The sequence below is a fragment of the Tiliqua scincoides genome, chromosome 1, assembly GCF_035046505.1.
Source record: "Tiliqua scincoides isolate rTilSci1 chromosome 1, rTilSci1.hap2, whole genome shotgun sequence".
In the NCBI taxonomy this organism is placed as follows: Eukaryota; Metazoa; Chordata; class Lepidosauria; order Squamata; family Scincidae; genus Tiliqua; species Tiliqua scincoides.
The window spans coordinates 310,247,182-310,260,800 of NC_089821.1; the positions used below are offsets into that span (position 1 = coordinate 310,247,182).

Genomic DNA, 13,619 nt, shown 5'->3' on the forward strand with positions numbered 1-13,619 from the left:
TACATTTAAAATTTGAATAAATTTACATAAGTTTACATAAATGAATATATTAAAGGTGAACTTATATGAATGAATGAAGGTCTTGCAATAGCTCAAGGCCTATAAAAGGCCTTGCACAAAGCAAGGCCAGCCTTTCCTTCACTGCCACTGCTGCATCACAGATGTGAAAGAGCAAGCAGTGGAGGGAGCTCTCATCCCATAGCTCACATGAGAGGTCAAACAGTTGCCCTCACACTGAGAGAAGTTGCGTTGGACCAGTGTGGGCTTCAACAAATCTCCAGAGGGCCAGAGGCTCATTGGAGACTGGGGACTCCCTGAGGGCCGCATTGAGAGGCCTCGAGGGTTGCAAGTGGCCCCCAGGCCGGGGTTTGGGCACCCCTGCACTAGAACAAAGCAGGCATTCAAAACAGTACAGAGACTGCAAAACTTAGTACATTGCACCCCCCTCTAGCTATGCCATTGTTCGGAGTTACAAAATGTGTTCACATTGTGGCACTAGTGATCATCCAGAGAAAAGAGGATTCTGTACACTGTCACAGGGTGGGAGTTCTGCTCTCCATCAGCAGTCTTGCTGTGCGACATGGTGGGGCTTGTGACTTGGATTGAGGCTGCTTCACAATGAGAGGCTTTATCTGAGGGGAGTCCTCATTGGCAGAGCTGGCTGCTGGTTTCTTTCTGAGCACATTCTCAGTGCTGGTGCTTAATTTCCATGGCCCAAGGTTGCGATCTGAGGCATGCTTATCTGGGAGTAAGCCCCATAAGCAGTGAGACAATGACAGTGAGACTTACTTCTAAGTAAATATGAATAGGATTTTCAGGCCCAATGTTTTCCAGTGTTCCATCTGGAACCTTCATTCCAGTGGCACAGCCTGCTTTATGGGGACACAAAACACATCCTGCCCAGAAAAGCCCCAGCACTGGTAAGTGGGTGGGGAGGGGAAGGAATGAAGCAGAGAACAGGTGTGTGCTGAGGCTGGGAAGGGTATGGTATTGCTGGCAGCGGTTCTGTGGATATCCTATCCCCCTTGCTGGCCTCAATCCACCTTCCTGAGTCCACTCAGACTGGCACCAGAAAAATCACTGGTGCAGATCCAAGTAGACCCACTGCGGCAGTGGGGACTCATGGGAGAAGGAACACATGTTCCATTAGTTGGAGGAGACCTTCAGGCCTGCCCCACCTTCCACAGGAAGCAATGTGCATTCTGGCGGCACAGCTGTATCGGCGGGGGTGTGCGTCTGTGTTAAGAATGTGCTGTAGGTGGCCTGGGACCTGGTTTCCTGAAGGATCCACCTCCTCCCACAGGAACATTCTTGCATGTCCAGGGAGACCTTTCTCCACCTACTCCTGCAATGTGAACAGCAGGCATTGCACCTGGAGATGGTTACATAAGAACATAAGAACAGCCCCATTGGATCAGGCGATAGGCCCATCTAGTCCAGCTTCCTGTATCTCGCAGCAGCCCACCAAATGCCCCAGGGAGCACACAAGACAGCAAGAGACCTGCAAGGCTTCCTGGGAATTGTAGTTAAGAACATAAGAACAGCCCCACTGGATCAGGCCAAGGGCCCATCTAGTCCAGCTTCCTGTATCTCACAGCGGCCCACCAAATGCCCCAGGGAGCACACCAGATAACAAGAGACCTGCAAGGCTTCCTGGGAATTGTAGTTAAGAACATAAGAACAGCCCCACTGGATCAGGCCAAGGGCCCATCTAGTCCAGCTTCCTGTATCTCGCAGCGGCCCACCAAATGCCCCAGGGAGCACACCAGATAACAAGAGACCTGCAAGGCTTCCTGGGAATTGTAGTTAAGAACAGCCCCACTGGATCAGGCCACAGGCCCATCTAGTCCAGCTTCCTGTATCTCGCAGTGGCCCACCAAATGCCCAGGGAGCACACCAGATAACAAGAGACCTCATCCTGGTGCCCTCCCTTGCATCTGGCATTCTGACATAACCCATTTCTGAAATCAGGAGGTTGCGCATACACATCATGGCTTGTACCCCGTAATGGATTTTTCCTCCAGAAACTTGTCCAATCCCCTTTTAAAGGCGACTAGGCTAGACGCCAGCACCACATCCTATGGCAAGGAGTTCCACAGACCGACCACACACTGAGTAAAGAAATATTTTCTTTTGTCTGTCCTAACCCGCCCAACACTCAATTTTAGTGGATGTCCCCTGGTTCTGGTGTTATGTGAGAGTGTAAAGAGCATCTCCCTATCCACTCTGTCCATCCCCTGCATAATTTTGTATGTCTCAATCATGTCCCCCCTCAGGTGTCTCTTTTCTAGGCTGAAGAGGCCCAAACGCCGTAGCCTTTCCTCATAAGGAAAGTGCCCCAGCCCCGTAATCATCTTAGTCGCTCTCTTTTGCACCTTTTCCATTTCCACTATGTCTTTTTTGAGATGTGGCGACCAGAACTGGAAGATGCAGCCCCATGTGTGTGGATTACTGTATTGATGTGATCAACACATCTTCCAGGTGTCTCATGACTCTCAAAAGTTTACTACTCATGGCCAGTATAGCTGTGCCACAAGAGACCTCGATTTTGTCAAGAGAGTCTTTTCCACTCAGCTTTCAGACCTCACAGACCCCTTCCCCTCTGAAATCTTGTCTTCTGTCCTTCCCAAGTGGCACAGGCATTGACCCCTCATCTTCAGAGGTTAGGAGAAAGAGCCTCTAGCGTTCCAACTGCTTTTCCTAGGGTGGCTTGCCTGTTGCCCTCTCTCTCCTTGGCCCCACACAAGGTCTCCCTGTTCATCCAGGACAGTTCAAGTATTGCTTGAAAATGGTTTCAATTCTGTTGCTGATATTAATAAATAATAATAAATAACTCGGTATTTCTATACCGCCTTTCTGGTCATTGGATTACTCCTCTGACTTTATTCAAGGCGGTTTACATAGGCAGGCGTTCCTAAATCCCTCAAGGGGATTTTGACAATCATAGAGGTTCTCTCTTTCAAGAACCAACCACATTTCAGAATGGATCTTCCTGGTTTGGTCTCACTTCTGGCCTCCAGTTCTCCCACACAGGCTGACAAGCAGCTCCTTCATCTCTCACATGGAGGGCAGCCAAGACACTTCTTGCTCACAGCAAGAGCAGGTGGAATCACTCAGCTGGGCTTGTCAGTTGCTTCAAGGTCTCGCCATTCTCAGCTGTTCAGGGAGCTGCTGGTGTCCTCAAACTGGCGACCTTCTGATATTATATTTGGGCTAATGGAGGCTCTACCCTCTCGACCAGACCTCCTGCCCTTCTTTTCTGTTACTATGCTATACTTGAACTGTTGGTTTCGTTGACTGCAAGTCCCCCTGCAGATGCTGCCCTGAAGGGTGTGAACCAGTCATTGAACATCTTCTAAACCAGTGTGAACATCTTCTAAACCAGTGATTTTCAACCTTTTTCATCTCATGGCACACTGACAAGGTACTAAACTTGTCAAGGCACACCATCAGTTTTTGGACAATTGACAAGGCGCACCTTGCTGTTGGTGGGGGGCTCATATCCCCAAGAGCCCTATTAATAAATGATCCTCCACCAAACTCCCACGGCACACCTGGAGACCATTCACGGCACACCAGTGTGCCATGGCACAGTGGTTGAAAATGGCTGTTCTAAACTTTAAGCCTCTGGATTTTTCCTTGCTTTGTCAGTGGTGTAACTTACCTGTCCTTGATAGTCGGGAGGGTGAGAATCTGAGTGCTGGGGGTTTCTACACAGCTGGCTTCATGTGGAACGCACCAGACAGCAAAACATTTCTCCTTCCGTTACTATGGCAACTACAGACATCAACGGAGCAGTTTGCCATATGTTTAGAAAGGGATCGGAAAGAAACTTGCCCGTCGAGAGCCTGGACCCTTTGGGACAAAATAACAGAATTCATGGGAAAAACTCACTGTCTAGCATAGTATCCCTGCCCACCTGGGAAATTGTAGTACTGCTGAATGCATGGGCAGATCGGGGGGGGGGCAGGTAGATCTGGCTCCAAGTCCAGGTGAGAGCCTAGTTCTACCCACCTGGTTGACCTGGGCTCTGGAGTTAAGGGAGTGCTCAAGGTTCCGTTCCCCCCCAACACAAGCACTGGCTCCATCTCTGGCTGAATGTGCCTCCCCCACCCCAGAGGTGTATTGAAAGTGAAGAGTAGGCTAAAGTTCTCCCAGATATGACGTGGCTGGGCTGCAGGCACTTTCTTGGGCCCCAGGTAGAAACTAGGTCCTCCGGGGCCTCCTTGCCTGCCTGTCTAGGATCAGAGTGGCTGTCAGCCCCTCCATCCGCTGACAAGTCAGCCAGCCTCTGCCAGATAGTCCACCTGCACCAAATTCCAAACCGCACATGATACTAAATGCGCCGGTGTGTGATTACAGGATTATGTTTACCCCTGTGTAGCGGTCATGTAGGGCTGCAATTTGGAGTAGGACTGCAGTGCAGAGGTGTAGCAGGAGGAGGTCTCATTCTCTGGTACCACAGCTTCTGCTGAAAATCACCTCTACAAAGTAGTGGTTTTACCCTTATATTCTCATAGCGAACAGATCATTGTTGGTAAGTGTAGTAATTAAATTACTGCAAGATCTGATGTTTAACCATTTCCCCTGTTTGTTGGTGGAAGGGGATTGTTCCATCACTCCCACAACTTATGCCCAGGGTTCTGCGAGTGCAGCTGGTGTGGTGACTGTGCCACCAGCCTCTGGCAAGCGTAATGAGACCAGTCTTCTTCCAGCTCTGAAGCGGAGAGAGGAGCTGGAGGGGAGCAGGGTTTGTGCCCATTCTTGCACACCCCTGGCCCCTCTCCAGTTCCAAGGTTGGGAGGAAGATTAAGGGGGTAACTTGCAGCACAGGGCCAGACCAGTCTGTGTCGCCTCCAGCTCTGGAACAGGAAAGGGAGGCAGAAACGCGCAGTGCCTGGCCAGCACAGAGCCAAAGCAAGTCCTTGGTCTCCACCCTGAGCTGGAGAGTGGGAGGCAAGGGGCTTGCTCTGGCTCTGCCCTTCCTGGGCACTCCAAGCACTTCCCAAATGCAGCCACCTTACAGCAAGTTCCTGCTTTCCAGCTCTGAACTAGAATGAAGTGCTTGGAATGATTCTCTTCCCTTGAAGAGTGTGGCTTGGGAGGAAATCGAGGCCCTAACCTGGGCTCTGAATTTTGAGACTTTGGGACACAACATCATCCCTTGAAGGAGGCCTGTTGAGCCCCGTTTGTCCTGTTGGCAAGAGGTTCTAGGGCCACCTCTGTTTACTTATATTTACAACGAGGCTCTGTTACTTCTTGCATCTAGAGAGATCTTCTTTAGATGTTCCTGGGCTTCCTCTGGCCAACTATCTGGGCCCTCTTCCTCTTTGACAAACATGGTTTCAGAGAGGCAAGGGTCCACAGAACCTTCTTTTTCTCCTAGGTGTCTAAAGCAGCGGCTGACCTGATGGCATACTGCGAAGCTCATGCCAAGGAAGACCCCTTATTGACTCCTGTTCCTGCGTCTGAAAACCCATTTAGAGAGAAGAAGTTCTTTTGTGCCATCCTGTAAACCTGACAGGAGCCTGACTCCAACTTGGGCCACCCTGGACACTGATGTAGAGATTTTTCAGCATCGTGGACGTGTTTTTTCAGAGTCCACCCAATTTAAAAATCCAGCTGCCTAGAAGTGCATGCTCAAAGTGCAAACGGGCCACCTTCTTTGGAGAACGTGATGCTGATGTTGATCTACATCATGAGGCTAAAGATCTTGACATCTGCAGAGTTGCCTGGAGAGGGAGGGGGAAAAATGTGTACCAGAATAACTTTAATGTCCACTTCGGCTTTTGCCAAACGAGCCCTTTGTCTTTTTTCAAAAAAGAGGGTCGTGCACGGCAAAGTTACAGAATGACACAAAGGTGTGAGTGTGTGTCTGTGTGTAGCCTTATTCTCAATTTTTGTTTGGCTTATCCTCAGTGTCATTTTTATTTATGTTGAAGTGTAAAATAATCACAAGTTAGACTTACTTGGATGTTTCTCAGCATTGGGTCTTGTGCATATTTAGCCTTTTAGTAGTGCCACGTAAGGGGGAGAGATCGGAACTGCAGCCGCCTTTCGGCTGACTCTGAACAAGCATTTAGCCGGGAATGTGTCACAGCTGCTAACGGGCCATGGGTTGTCTGGTGCATACTTACTACCACTGTTTTTCTAACGTTTGTACTTGGTAGCTTTTTGTTCTGCAAGTAAATTGTATGTTGTGATGAATGTTTTGGCTTGCTCTCCTTTTTTCTCTCTAAAGAGTCTTCTGGCATTCTGCACTCTGCGCTGTGTACAGATGACAGACAGCACCTTGTTGCAGAGTTTCTATCATTTTGACAATCGCATCTCGGTCCCTGGGGATGTCATCAACTCTGCCTTGGAAGGCATGGTTGGTTGGCTGGCAACCTTCAGTCTCGAAAGACTGTGGTATAAGCCTACAGCACCCAGTATTCCCAGGTGGTCTCCCATCCAAGTACTAACCAGGCCTGACCCTGCTTAGCTTCTGAGATCAGATGAGCATGGTCTGTCCCATGTCGGGGATGGTGTGCCTGCCAATAGTAGGGGCACTTGTTTTCCCCAGTCAGCAGGGCATGATAAACAGCAGATGTTACCTGCTACTTTTCTCAACACAGCCAGCTGAAGTCGAGATCTAATAGGAAATAAATTCAAAGGCAAATTTTTCCCTAATTAGCTAGATACATAGTTATGAAAATAGTGACACTGTTACACATTCTTCACTTTTTGGGGGAATTGCTATTTAGAAAATGGCTGTTCTTGCAGTATAGAAATCTAACATTCTGATCAGCTCCTCCATGCTTGCTATGAATTCAGATGATGCAGGTCTTTATTAAGGGGAGTCATCGATCTCAGGTACTTCCTTACAAAGCTCCATTTTGCAGGGTCACAGTTCACACATCACTGGGCAAACATCCTGAGGGAGCTATACAACGGGGGAAGAGTCTACCTTGTTGGCGGCTGGATAGCCACCTCTCACTGATGCTGTAGTAGTAGTTACCACCACTACTAGTAGTAGTAGTTATGTTTAGTTACCCATACTAAAGTGCTAGTTTTTACATTTAAAGCCCTACGCAGCTAGGGTCCAGGATATTTGAGGGACCTCCTCCTTCCATACAATCTGACCCATCCTCTCAGGTCATCAGAGGGGGCCCTTCTGAATGTGCCATTACCAGTGGAGGTGAAGGGGGTGGTGGCAAGAAAGAGGGCCTTCTCGGTGGTGGCTCCCCATTTGTGGAACTCCCTTCCCCTAGAGCTGAGAACAGCTCCCTCTCTAGAATCCTTTCAGCCGGGGCTTAAGACCTTTTTATTTACACAAACCTATTAATGCTGACACAAGGGAGCATGGCCTTCTCTTCTCCCTCTTTTTTTTTTGAGGGGGGAACCAATTGTTTGTGTTTATTGTTTTTAAATGTTTGATTTTTATGCTTATTTATAGTTTTCATGGTTTTCATATTTTATTTGTTAGCCGTCTTGAGTGCTCCTTTCTGGAGTGGAAAGGCGGGATATAAATTCTACTGTTGACAACCTTCAGTCTCGAAAGACTATGGTATCACGCTCTGAAAGGTGGTTCTGGAACAGCGTCTAGTGTGGCTGAAAAGGCCAATTTGGGAGTGACAATCCCTTCCACACTGGGAGCAAGTGCAGACTGTCCCTGGTCTGTCTCCCTGGCTATGGGCCTTCCTTCTTTGCCTCTTTGCCTCAGACTGTTGGCCAAGTGTCTCTTCAAACTGGGAAAGGCCATGCTGCACAGCCTGCCTCCAAGCGGGCCACTCAGAGGCCAGGGTTTCCCACCTGTTGAGGTCCGCTCCTAAGGCCTTCAGATCCCTCTTGCAGATGTCCTTGTATCGCAGCTGTGGTCTACCTGTAGGGCGCTTTCCTTGCACGAGTTCTCCATAGAGGAGATCCTTTGGGATCTGGCCATCATCCATTCTCACGACATGACCGAGCCAACGCAGGCGTCTCTGTTTCAGCAATGCATATGTGCTAGGGATTCCAGCTCGTTCCAGGACAATGAATAAATAATACTGGGCAGAAGTTGAGCCTCTGAGGTTCCTTTCAAGTCTATCATTTCTGAAGCAGAAGAAACCTGGGAGAGTTAACAAAACCATGGACAGTGCCTGGCAAGGCACCTCACAAGCAAAATCAGTATAGTGTGCCTCTTTTTAAATTGTACTTGATCCATCTTGTTCAGGTTTAAACTTTGAGATAACCTCTTTAGGCTTTCTTTTGCAGAAGGTGCTGGTAGAACCTTGTGCAGAAGACAGAGACAAGGTGCTGGTAGGCAGAGTGAATAGAGAGATGCTCTTGATTGACTCTCTCACATAACATCAGAACCAGGGGACATCCACTAAACTTGAGTGTTGGGAGAGTTAGGACAGACAGAAGAAAATATTTCTTTATTCAACATGTAGTTGGTCTGTGGAACTCCTTGCCACAGCATGTGGTGATAGCATCTGGCCTAGATGCCTTTAAAAGGGGAGTGGACACGTTTCTGGAGGAAAAATCCATTACGGGGTACAAGCCATGATGTGTATGCGCAACCTCCTCATTTTAGAAATGGGCTACGTCAGAATGCCAGATGCAGGGGAGGGCACCAGGATGCAGGTCTCTTGCTGTCTTGTGTGCTCCCTGAGGCATTTGGTGGGCCAATGTGAGATACAAGAAGCTGAACTAGATGGGCCTATGGCCTGATCCGGTGGGGCTGTTCTTATGTAGAAGTGTTTATTCCTGAGAAAGCCTAGAGAGGTTTTTCACTGCCTTCATTCCTCCCTGCCCCTCCCTGCCCACTGGCTGGTGGATTGTGACCTACCAGTTTAGGAACCTCTGGACTAAACCCAAATACTTTTCGGAACATGCATAAAGCAAACAAAACTTAAATCCAAACAGAGGTCAACTGACTTGGCAGCCAGAAGTCTTCCTAGGCAGAGTGATGTGGCTGCTATTGAGAATATCCTGTTGTGGGTAACTTATTGCACTTCAAACGGCAAAAGCATCCTAGCAGATCTTTAGGGGTGGGGAGAGGGGAATACAGTGGAGGAGATATTCCTTCTAATATTTTAGAGCCAGTCCATTTACAGCTTTAAAGGTCAAAACCCATGATCTAGAAAACCCCCAAACTAGTGCCTGGAAACCAACTAACATCCAATGAAACATTTCAAAGAATGGTGCTAACATCGTCCCACCAGTTAAGGGCCTATTTGTAGCATTCCAGAATGTGTAGCATGCAGAAATACCAGAGGTCTCCCAAAGTGTGTTCTTTGTGAGTGTGACCCGCACACCTGAACCAAAGGAAGGAACAAGACTTTTGGTGAAGCGTGGCAAGGTCTCGCTTTCAGAGTAATGGCCTGGTCTGTTGCAAAGCATCCAGTTCAGACCTGCTTTGTGTGTGTGTGTGTGAGAGAGAGAGAGAGAGAGAATAGGCATACAATGCTCAAGGTCCAGTTGGGCTTCTCCCTCACATAGGAGGGACTGCATTGTGCCTAGTGCAACTGACCATGCTTTATTTTTTGAAAACAGACCTGCTCTTGCCTGGATCACTGCTTCCTCCCTCAAATGCAAGCTGAAAGACAAGACTGAGGTTGTTTCAGACAGGCACACAGAGAGCCCCACTGTCACCTCCTCTGCTCCTGCCACAGCCTGTCACACACTGTTTAGTCTGAACGCTGTTCCTTTCCAGCAAGGGACAGTTGAGGTCTCCAAGCTTGGTGGTCAGCATGCGTTTCTCAACTAGCACTTGCTATTACATCATTACAAAGCAGCTGTTGTGAGGATGTGCAGCATAGCGGTCTCATTTTCACAGAGAAAGAAGGGAGTTGCAAGGGAGAGTTGCAGATCAGTGAGGGTTGTACAAAGCCCTCTGCTGGACAATTTGGGAGAAATCTTGATGGATCAGGAGCCGGCAGGCAGCAGCAGGCAAGAAGGATGCAGTAGTATGTATTGTAGTTCTGGAGTTTGTATGGAGGAGGAGGAGGGCGGTGGAGGACAGGAAAGATCTGGGTTCTGAATCCTCACCTTGAGGGTGAAGACAGGCACTCATCTTTTAAGTGCGGTGGAAGTGGTGTGAGCATACATTCTCTGTACATTCATGCGTGAGCTTTAAGTCTACATCGGGGTGTCCAAACTTTTTGGCAGGAGGGCCACATCATCTCTCTGACAATGTGTTGGGGGCTGGGAAAAAGAATTAATTTACATTTAAAATTTGAACAGATTTTACATAAATGAATATATCAGAGTTGGAACTTATACGGATGAATGAAGGTCTCAGGATAGCTCAAAGCCTATAAAAGTCCTTGCGCAAAGTAAGGCTGGCCTTTCCTTTGCTGCTGCGTCACGTGAAACACCTAGCTGCAGAGGGAGCCCTTGGCTCGCAGCTCTTGCGAGAGGTCAAACAGTCGGCCCTTGTCCTTAGAGTAGTCATGTCGGGCCAGCGCAGGCTCCAGCAAGTCTCGAGGGCCAGAGGCTCATTGGAGACTGGGGGCTCCCCATGGGCTGGATTGGAGGCCCCTGCAGGCCACAAATGGCCCCTGGGCCGGGGTTTGGGCACCCCTGATCTATATTTTCAAGCCGCTTCTACCATACTCAGGGCCCAATCCTATCCAATTTTCCAGCCTCTTGCAATTGTACCAATGGGGTGTGCACTGCATTATGTGGTGGAGGGGCAGTCACAGAGGCCTCCTCAAGGTATGGGAACATGTGTTCCTTTACCTTGGGGCTGCATTGCGACTGCACCGGTGCTGGAAAGTTGGATAGGATTGGGTCCTTAAAATATCTTCACTCATATTCTACTACCCTATCCCACAGGGCTGTTGTGAAGGGAGAATGGGCCCATCTAGTGGTTCTAAGCATCTGGGCAGAAGGCCTGCATAGATACACACATATCAAAATCGTTCTGATTCAGAATAGCTCTGATATGGCCATGAGCACCAGCCTAGTTCACCCACACTCACTCCCATGCTCGACGCCCTTCTTGAAACCTTCCCTGGAGCACGAACAGAACTGCTGTCTCAGTCAAGGAAGCTTTCCCTCACAAGTATTGCTAAGCTTGCCATTTATTCTGGAATGCTACACTCATGAACCTCAGTGATGTGATGTGACACAGAAAACGGAAGAGCGGTCAGTGACCAGGGACCACTCGTTTTCTCACAGCTGATCCAACTGTGCAACGAAGCTGCTCTATGAACACATCTGCCTCCTACTGATTCAGACCCTTGATCCACCCAGCTCAGCATTGCTTGCAGGGTCTGGTCACAGCTTTCCAGATTTCAGACACAGAAAGGTCTTGCCCACTTAGAGACGCCACCAAGGACGAAATCCGGGACCTTCTGCGTGCAAAGCGGGAAAGCCGGGAAAGCCCATTCCCTGGATAGCATTGCCTAAGCAGTGGTTGCACAGGTGTGTGGTGCACTCAAATGGAAAAAGGTTACTAGTGTGTGTGTGTGGGGGAGCCCTGAGAAGCAAGCATGCTTCCAGATTGATCCTCCCAGCAGTCCTTTTCCCTTTCCAGTATGAGTACAAGAGAAATAACTTTTTATTAGATAATGTTTTGCATTTCCAAACAAAGAATAACAACTAAGTAGCCTCAAATACGAGGTTTTGAAACACAGTTACATACATTGGAAAGATGTTGGTGATCGCAAGCATAGAGCATGCAAGTCCATTTCAGGCGGTTACTAGTGGTGGGTTTAGCCCATTTCTGCCCAGCCCACAGATGTATACATTTGATCCATGTTGCGTATATGAAACATTGAGCAGATATGGCTTAAAGTCCACAAGTCACTAATTCCAAGGCTAGAGAGTGGGGTATGCCCGGTCTCGCCTTGCCCATGGCCAACTGTGCCAGGTCAGCCTTCTTCTTCCAATGGCAGACTCCAGCTGTGGATCTGGCGTCCAGGGGGTTCTCCGTGTGGGCGGTCTCTGCAGTCATCACTGGTGTGTCTGGCTTTGGGTTTGTTCTAGGCATGCATTATAACAGTGAGGCATGAAATCAGAGCACCAGGTGATGCACAGAATAAGAAGTCATAATAGGGGTAAAGGGGGAGAGGATAAAGCAAAAAAATGGTTATGAAGTGTGTGGAAATGTCTGTGGCTGCAGAGGTGTAGTGGGTGGGGATAAAGCATTAAGTTTTGCAGGGAGTCTCATGGTAGCGTACAAGGGGCCTCTCCCCTTCAGAGCCATTCCAGACTCCAAACTTTTCCGAGTGGTGAAGACCAGAAGAGGTTGTGAGAAGCTCCAGAAGGATCTCTCTAAACTGGGAGGCTGGGCAGCAAAATGGCAGATGCGTTTCAATGTAAGTAAGTGTAAAGTCATGCACATTGGGGCAAAAAAATCAAAACTTCACATACAGGCTGATGGGTTCTGAGCTGTCTGAGACAGATCAGGAGAGAGATCATGGGGTGGTGGTGGACAGGTTGATGAAAGTGTCGACCCAATGTGTGGCAGTGGTGAAAAAGGCTAATTCCATGCTTGGGATCATTAGAAAGGTATTAAGAATAAGACAGCTAATATTGTAATAATAATAATAATAATAATTCTGGTATTTATATACTGCCTTTCTGGTCATCGGATTATTCCTCTGGTGGTTCACATAGGCAGGCTATCTCTAAACCCCCGGGGGGGGGCGATTTTTACAATAACAGAAAGTTTCCATCTTTCAAGAACTCCACTACATTTCAAATGGATCTTTCATGGTCTGGTATAACTTCTGACCCCCAGTTGCCTCCCAAGCAGCTCCTCCATCTCTCACTTGAAGGGCAGCCAAGACGCTTCTTTGCTCACACCAAAGAGTAGGTGGAATAATTCAGCTCGGCTTGTCAGCTGCTACAAGGTCTCGCCATTCAGATGTTATCTTTGGGCTAACAGAGGCTCCACCTTCTAGACCAGCAGTGCATGCATGCTACGCCGACGCATCCTCGGCATCACCTGGCAGGACAAAGTTCCAAACAACACAGTCCTGGAACGTGCTGGAACGTGCTGGAATCCCTAGCATGTATTCACTGCTGAAACAGAGACGCCTGCGTTGGCTTGGTCATGTCGTGAGAATGGATGATGGCCGGATCCCAAAGGATCTCCTCTATGGAGAACTCGTGCAAGGAAAGCGCCCTACAGGTAGACCACAGCTGCGATACAAGGACATCTGCAAGAGGGATCTGAAGGCCTTAGGAGTGGACCTCAACAGGTGGGAAACCCTGGCCTCTGAGCGGCCCGCTTGGAGGCAGGCTGTGCAGCATGGCCTTTCCCAGTTTGAAGAGACACTTGGCCAACAGTCTGAGGCAAAGAGGCAAAGAAGGAAGGCCCATTGCCAGGGAGACAGACCAGGGACAGACTGCACTTGCTCCCGGTGTGGAAGGGATTGTCACTCCCGGATTGGCCTTTTCAGCCACACTAGACGCTGTGCCAGAACCACCTTTCAGAGCGCGATACCATAGTCTTTCGAGACTGAAGGTTGCCAATACATGCTACGGATTCCAGCACGTTCCAGGACTGTGTTGTTTGGAACTTTGCCCTGCCAGGTGATGCCGAGGATGCGGCGGAGGCAGCACATGTGGAAAGCATTCAGTTTCCTCTCCTGTTGTGAGTGAAGAGTCCATGACTCGCTGCAGTACAGAAGTGTACTCAGGAC

At 48.8% G+C, this 13,619-nt stretch overlaps 1 protein-coding gene across 1 annotated transcript in view; it reads left to right on the forward strand.

Moving 5' to 3' along the window:
• Positions 1 to 6,164, forward strand: part of GNG2 (G protein subunit gamma 2) — a 65,532-nt gene extending 59,368 nt beyond the window's left edge. The window contains exon 4 of the mRNA XM_066610692.1: positions 5,387 to 6,164. Coding sequence (XP_066466789.1) covers positions 5,387 to 5,515 — 129 coding nt within the window. The 3' untranslated portion in view covers positions 5,516 to 6,164. The remainder of the gene's footprint in view (positions 1 to 5,386) is intronic.
• The last annotated feature ends 7,455 nt before the right edge of the window (positions 6,165 to 13,619 follow it).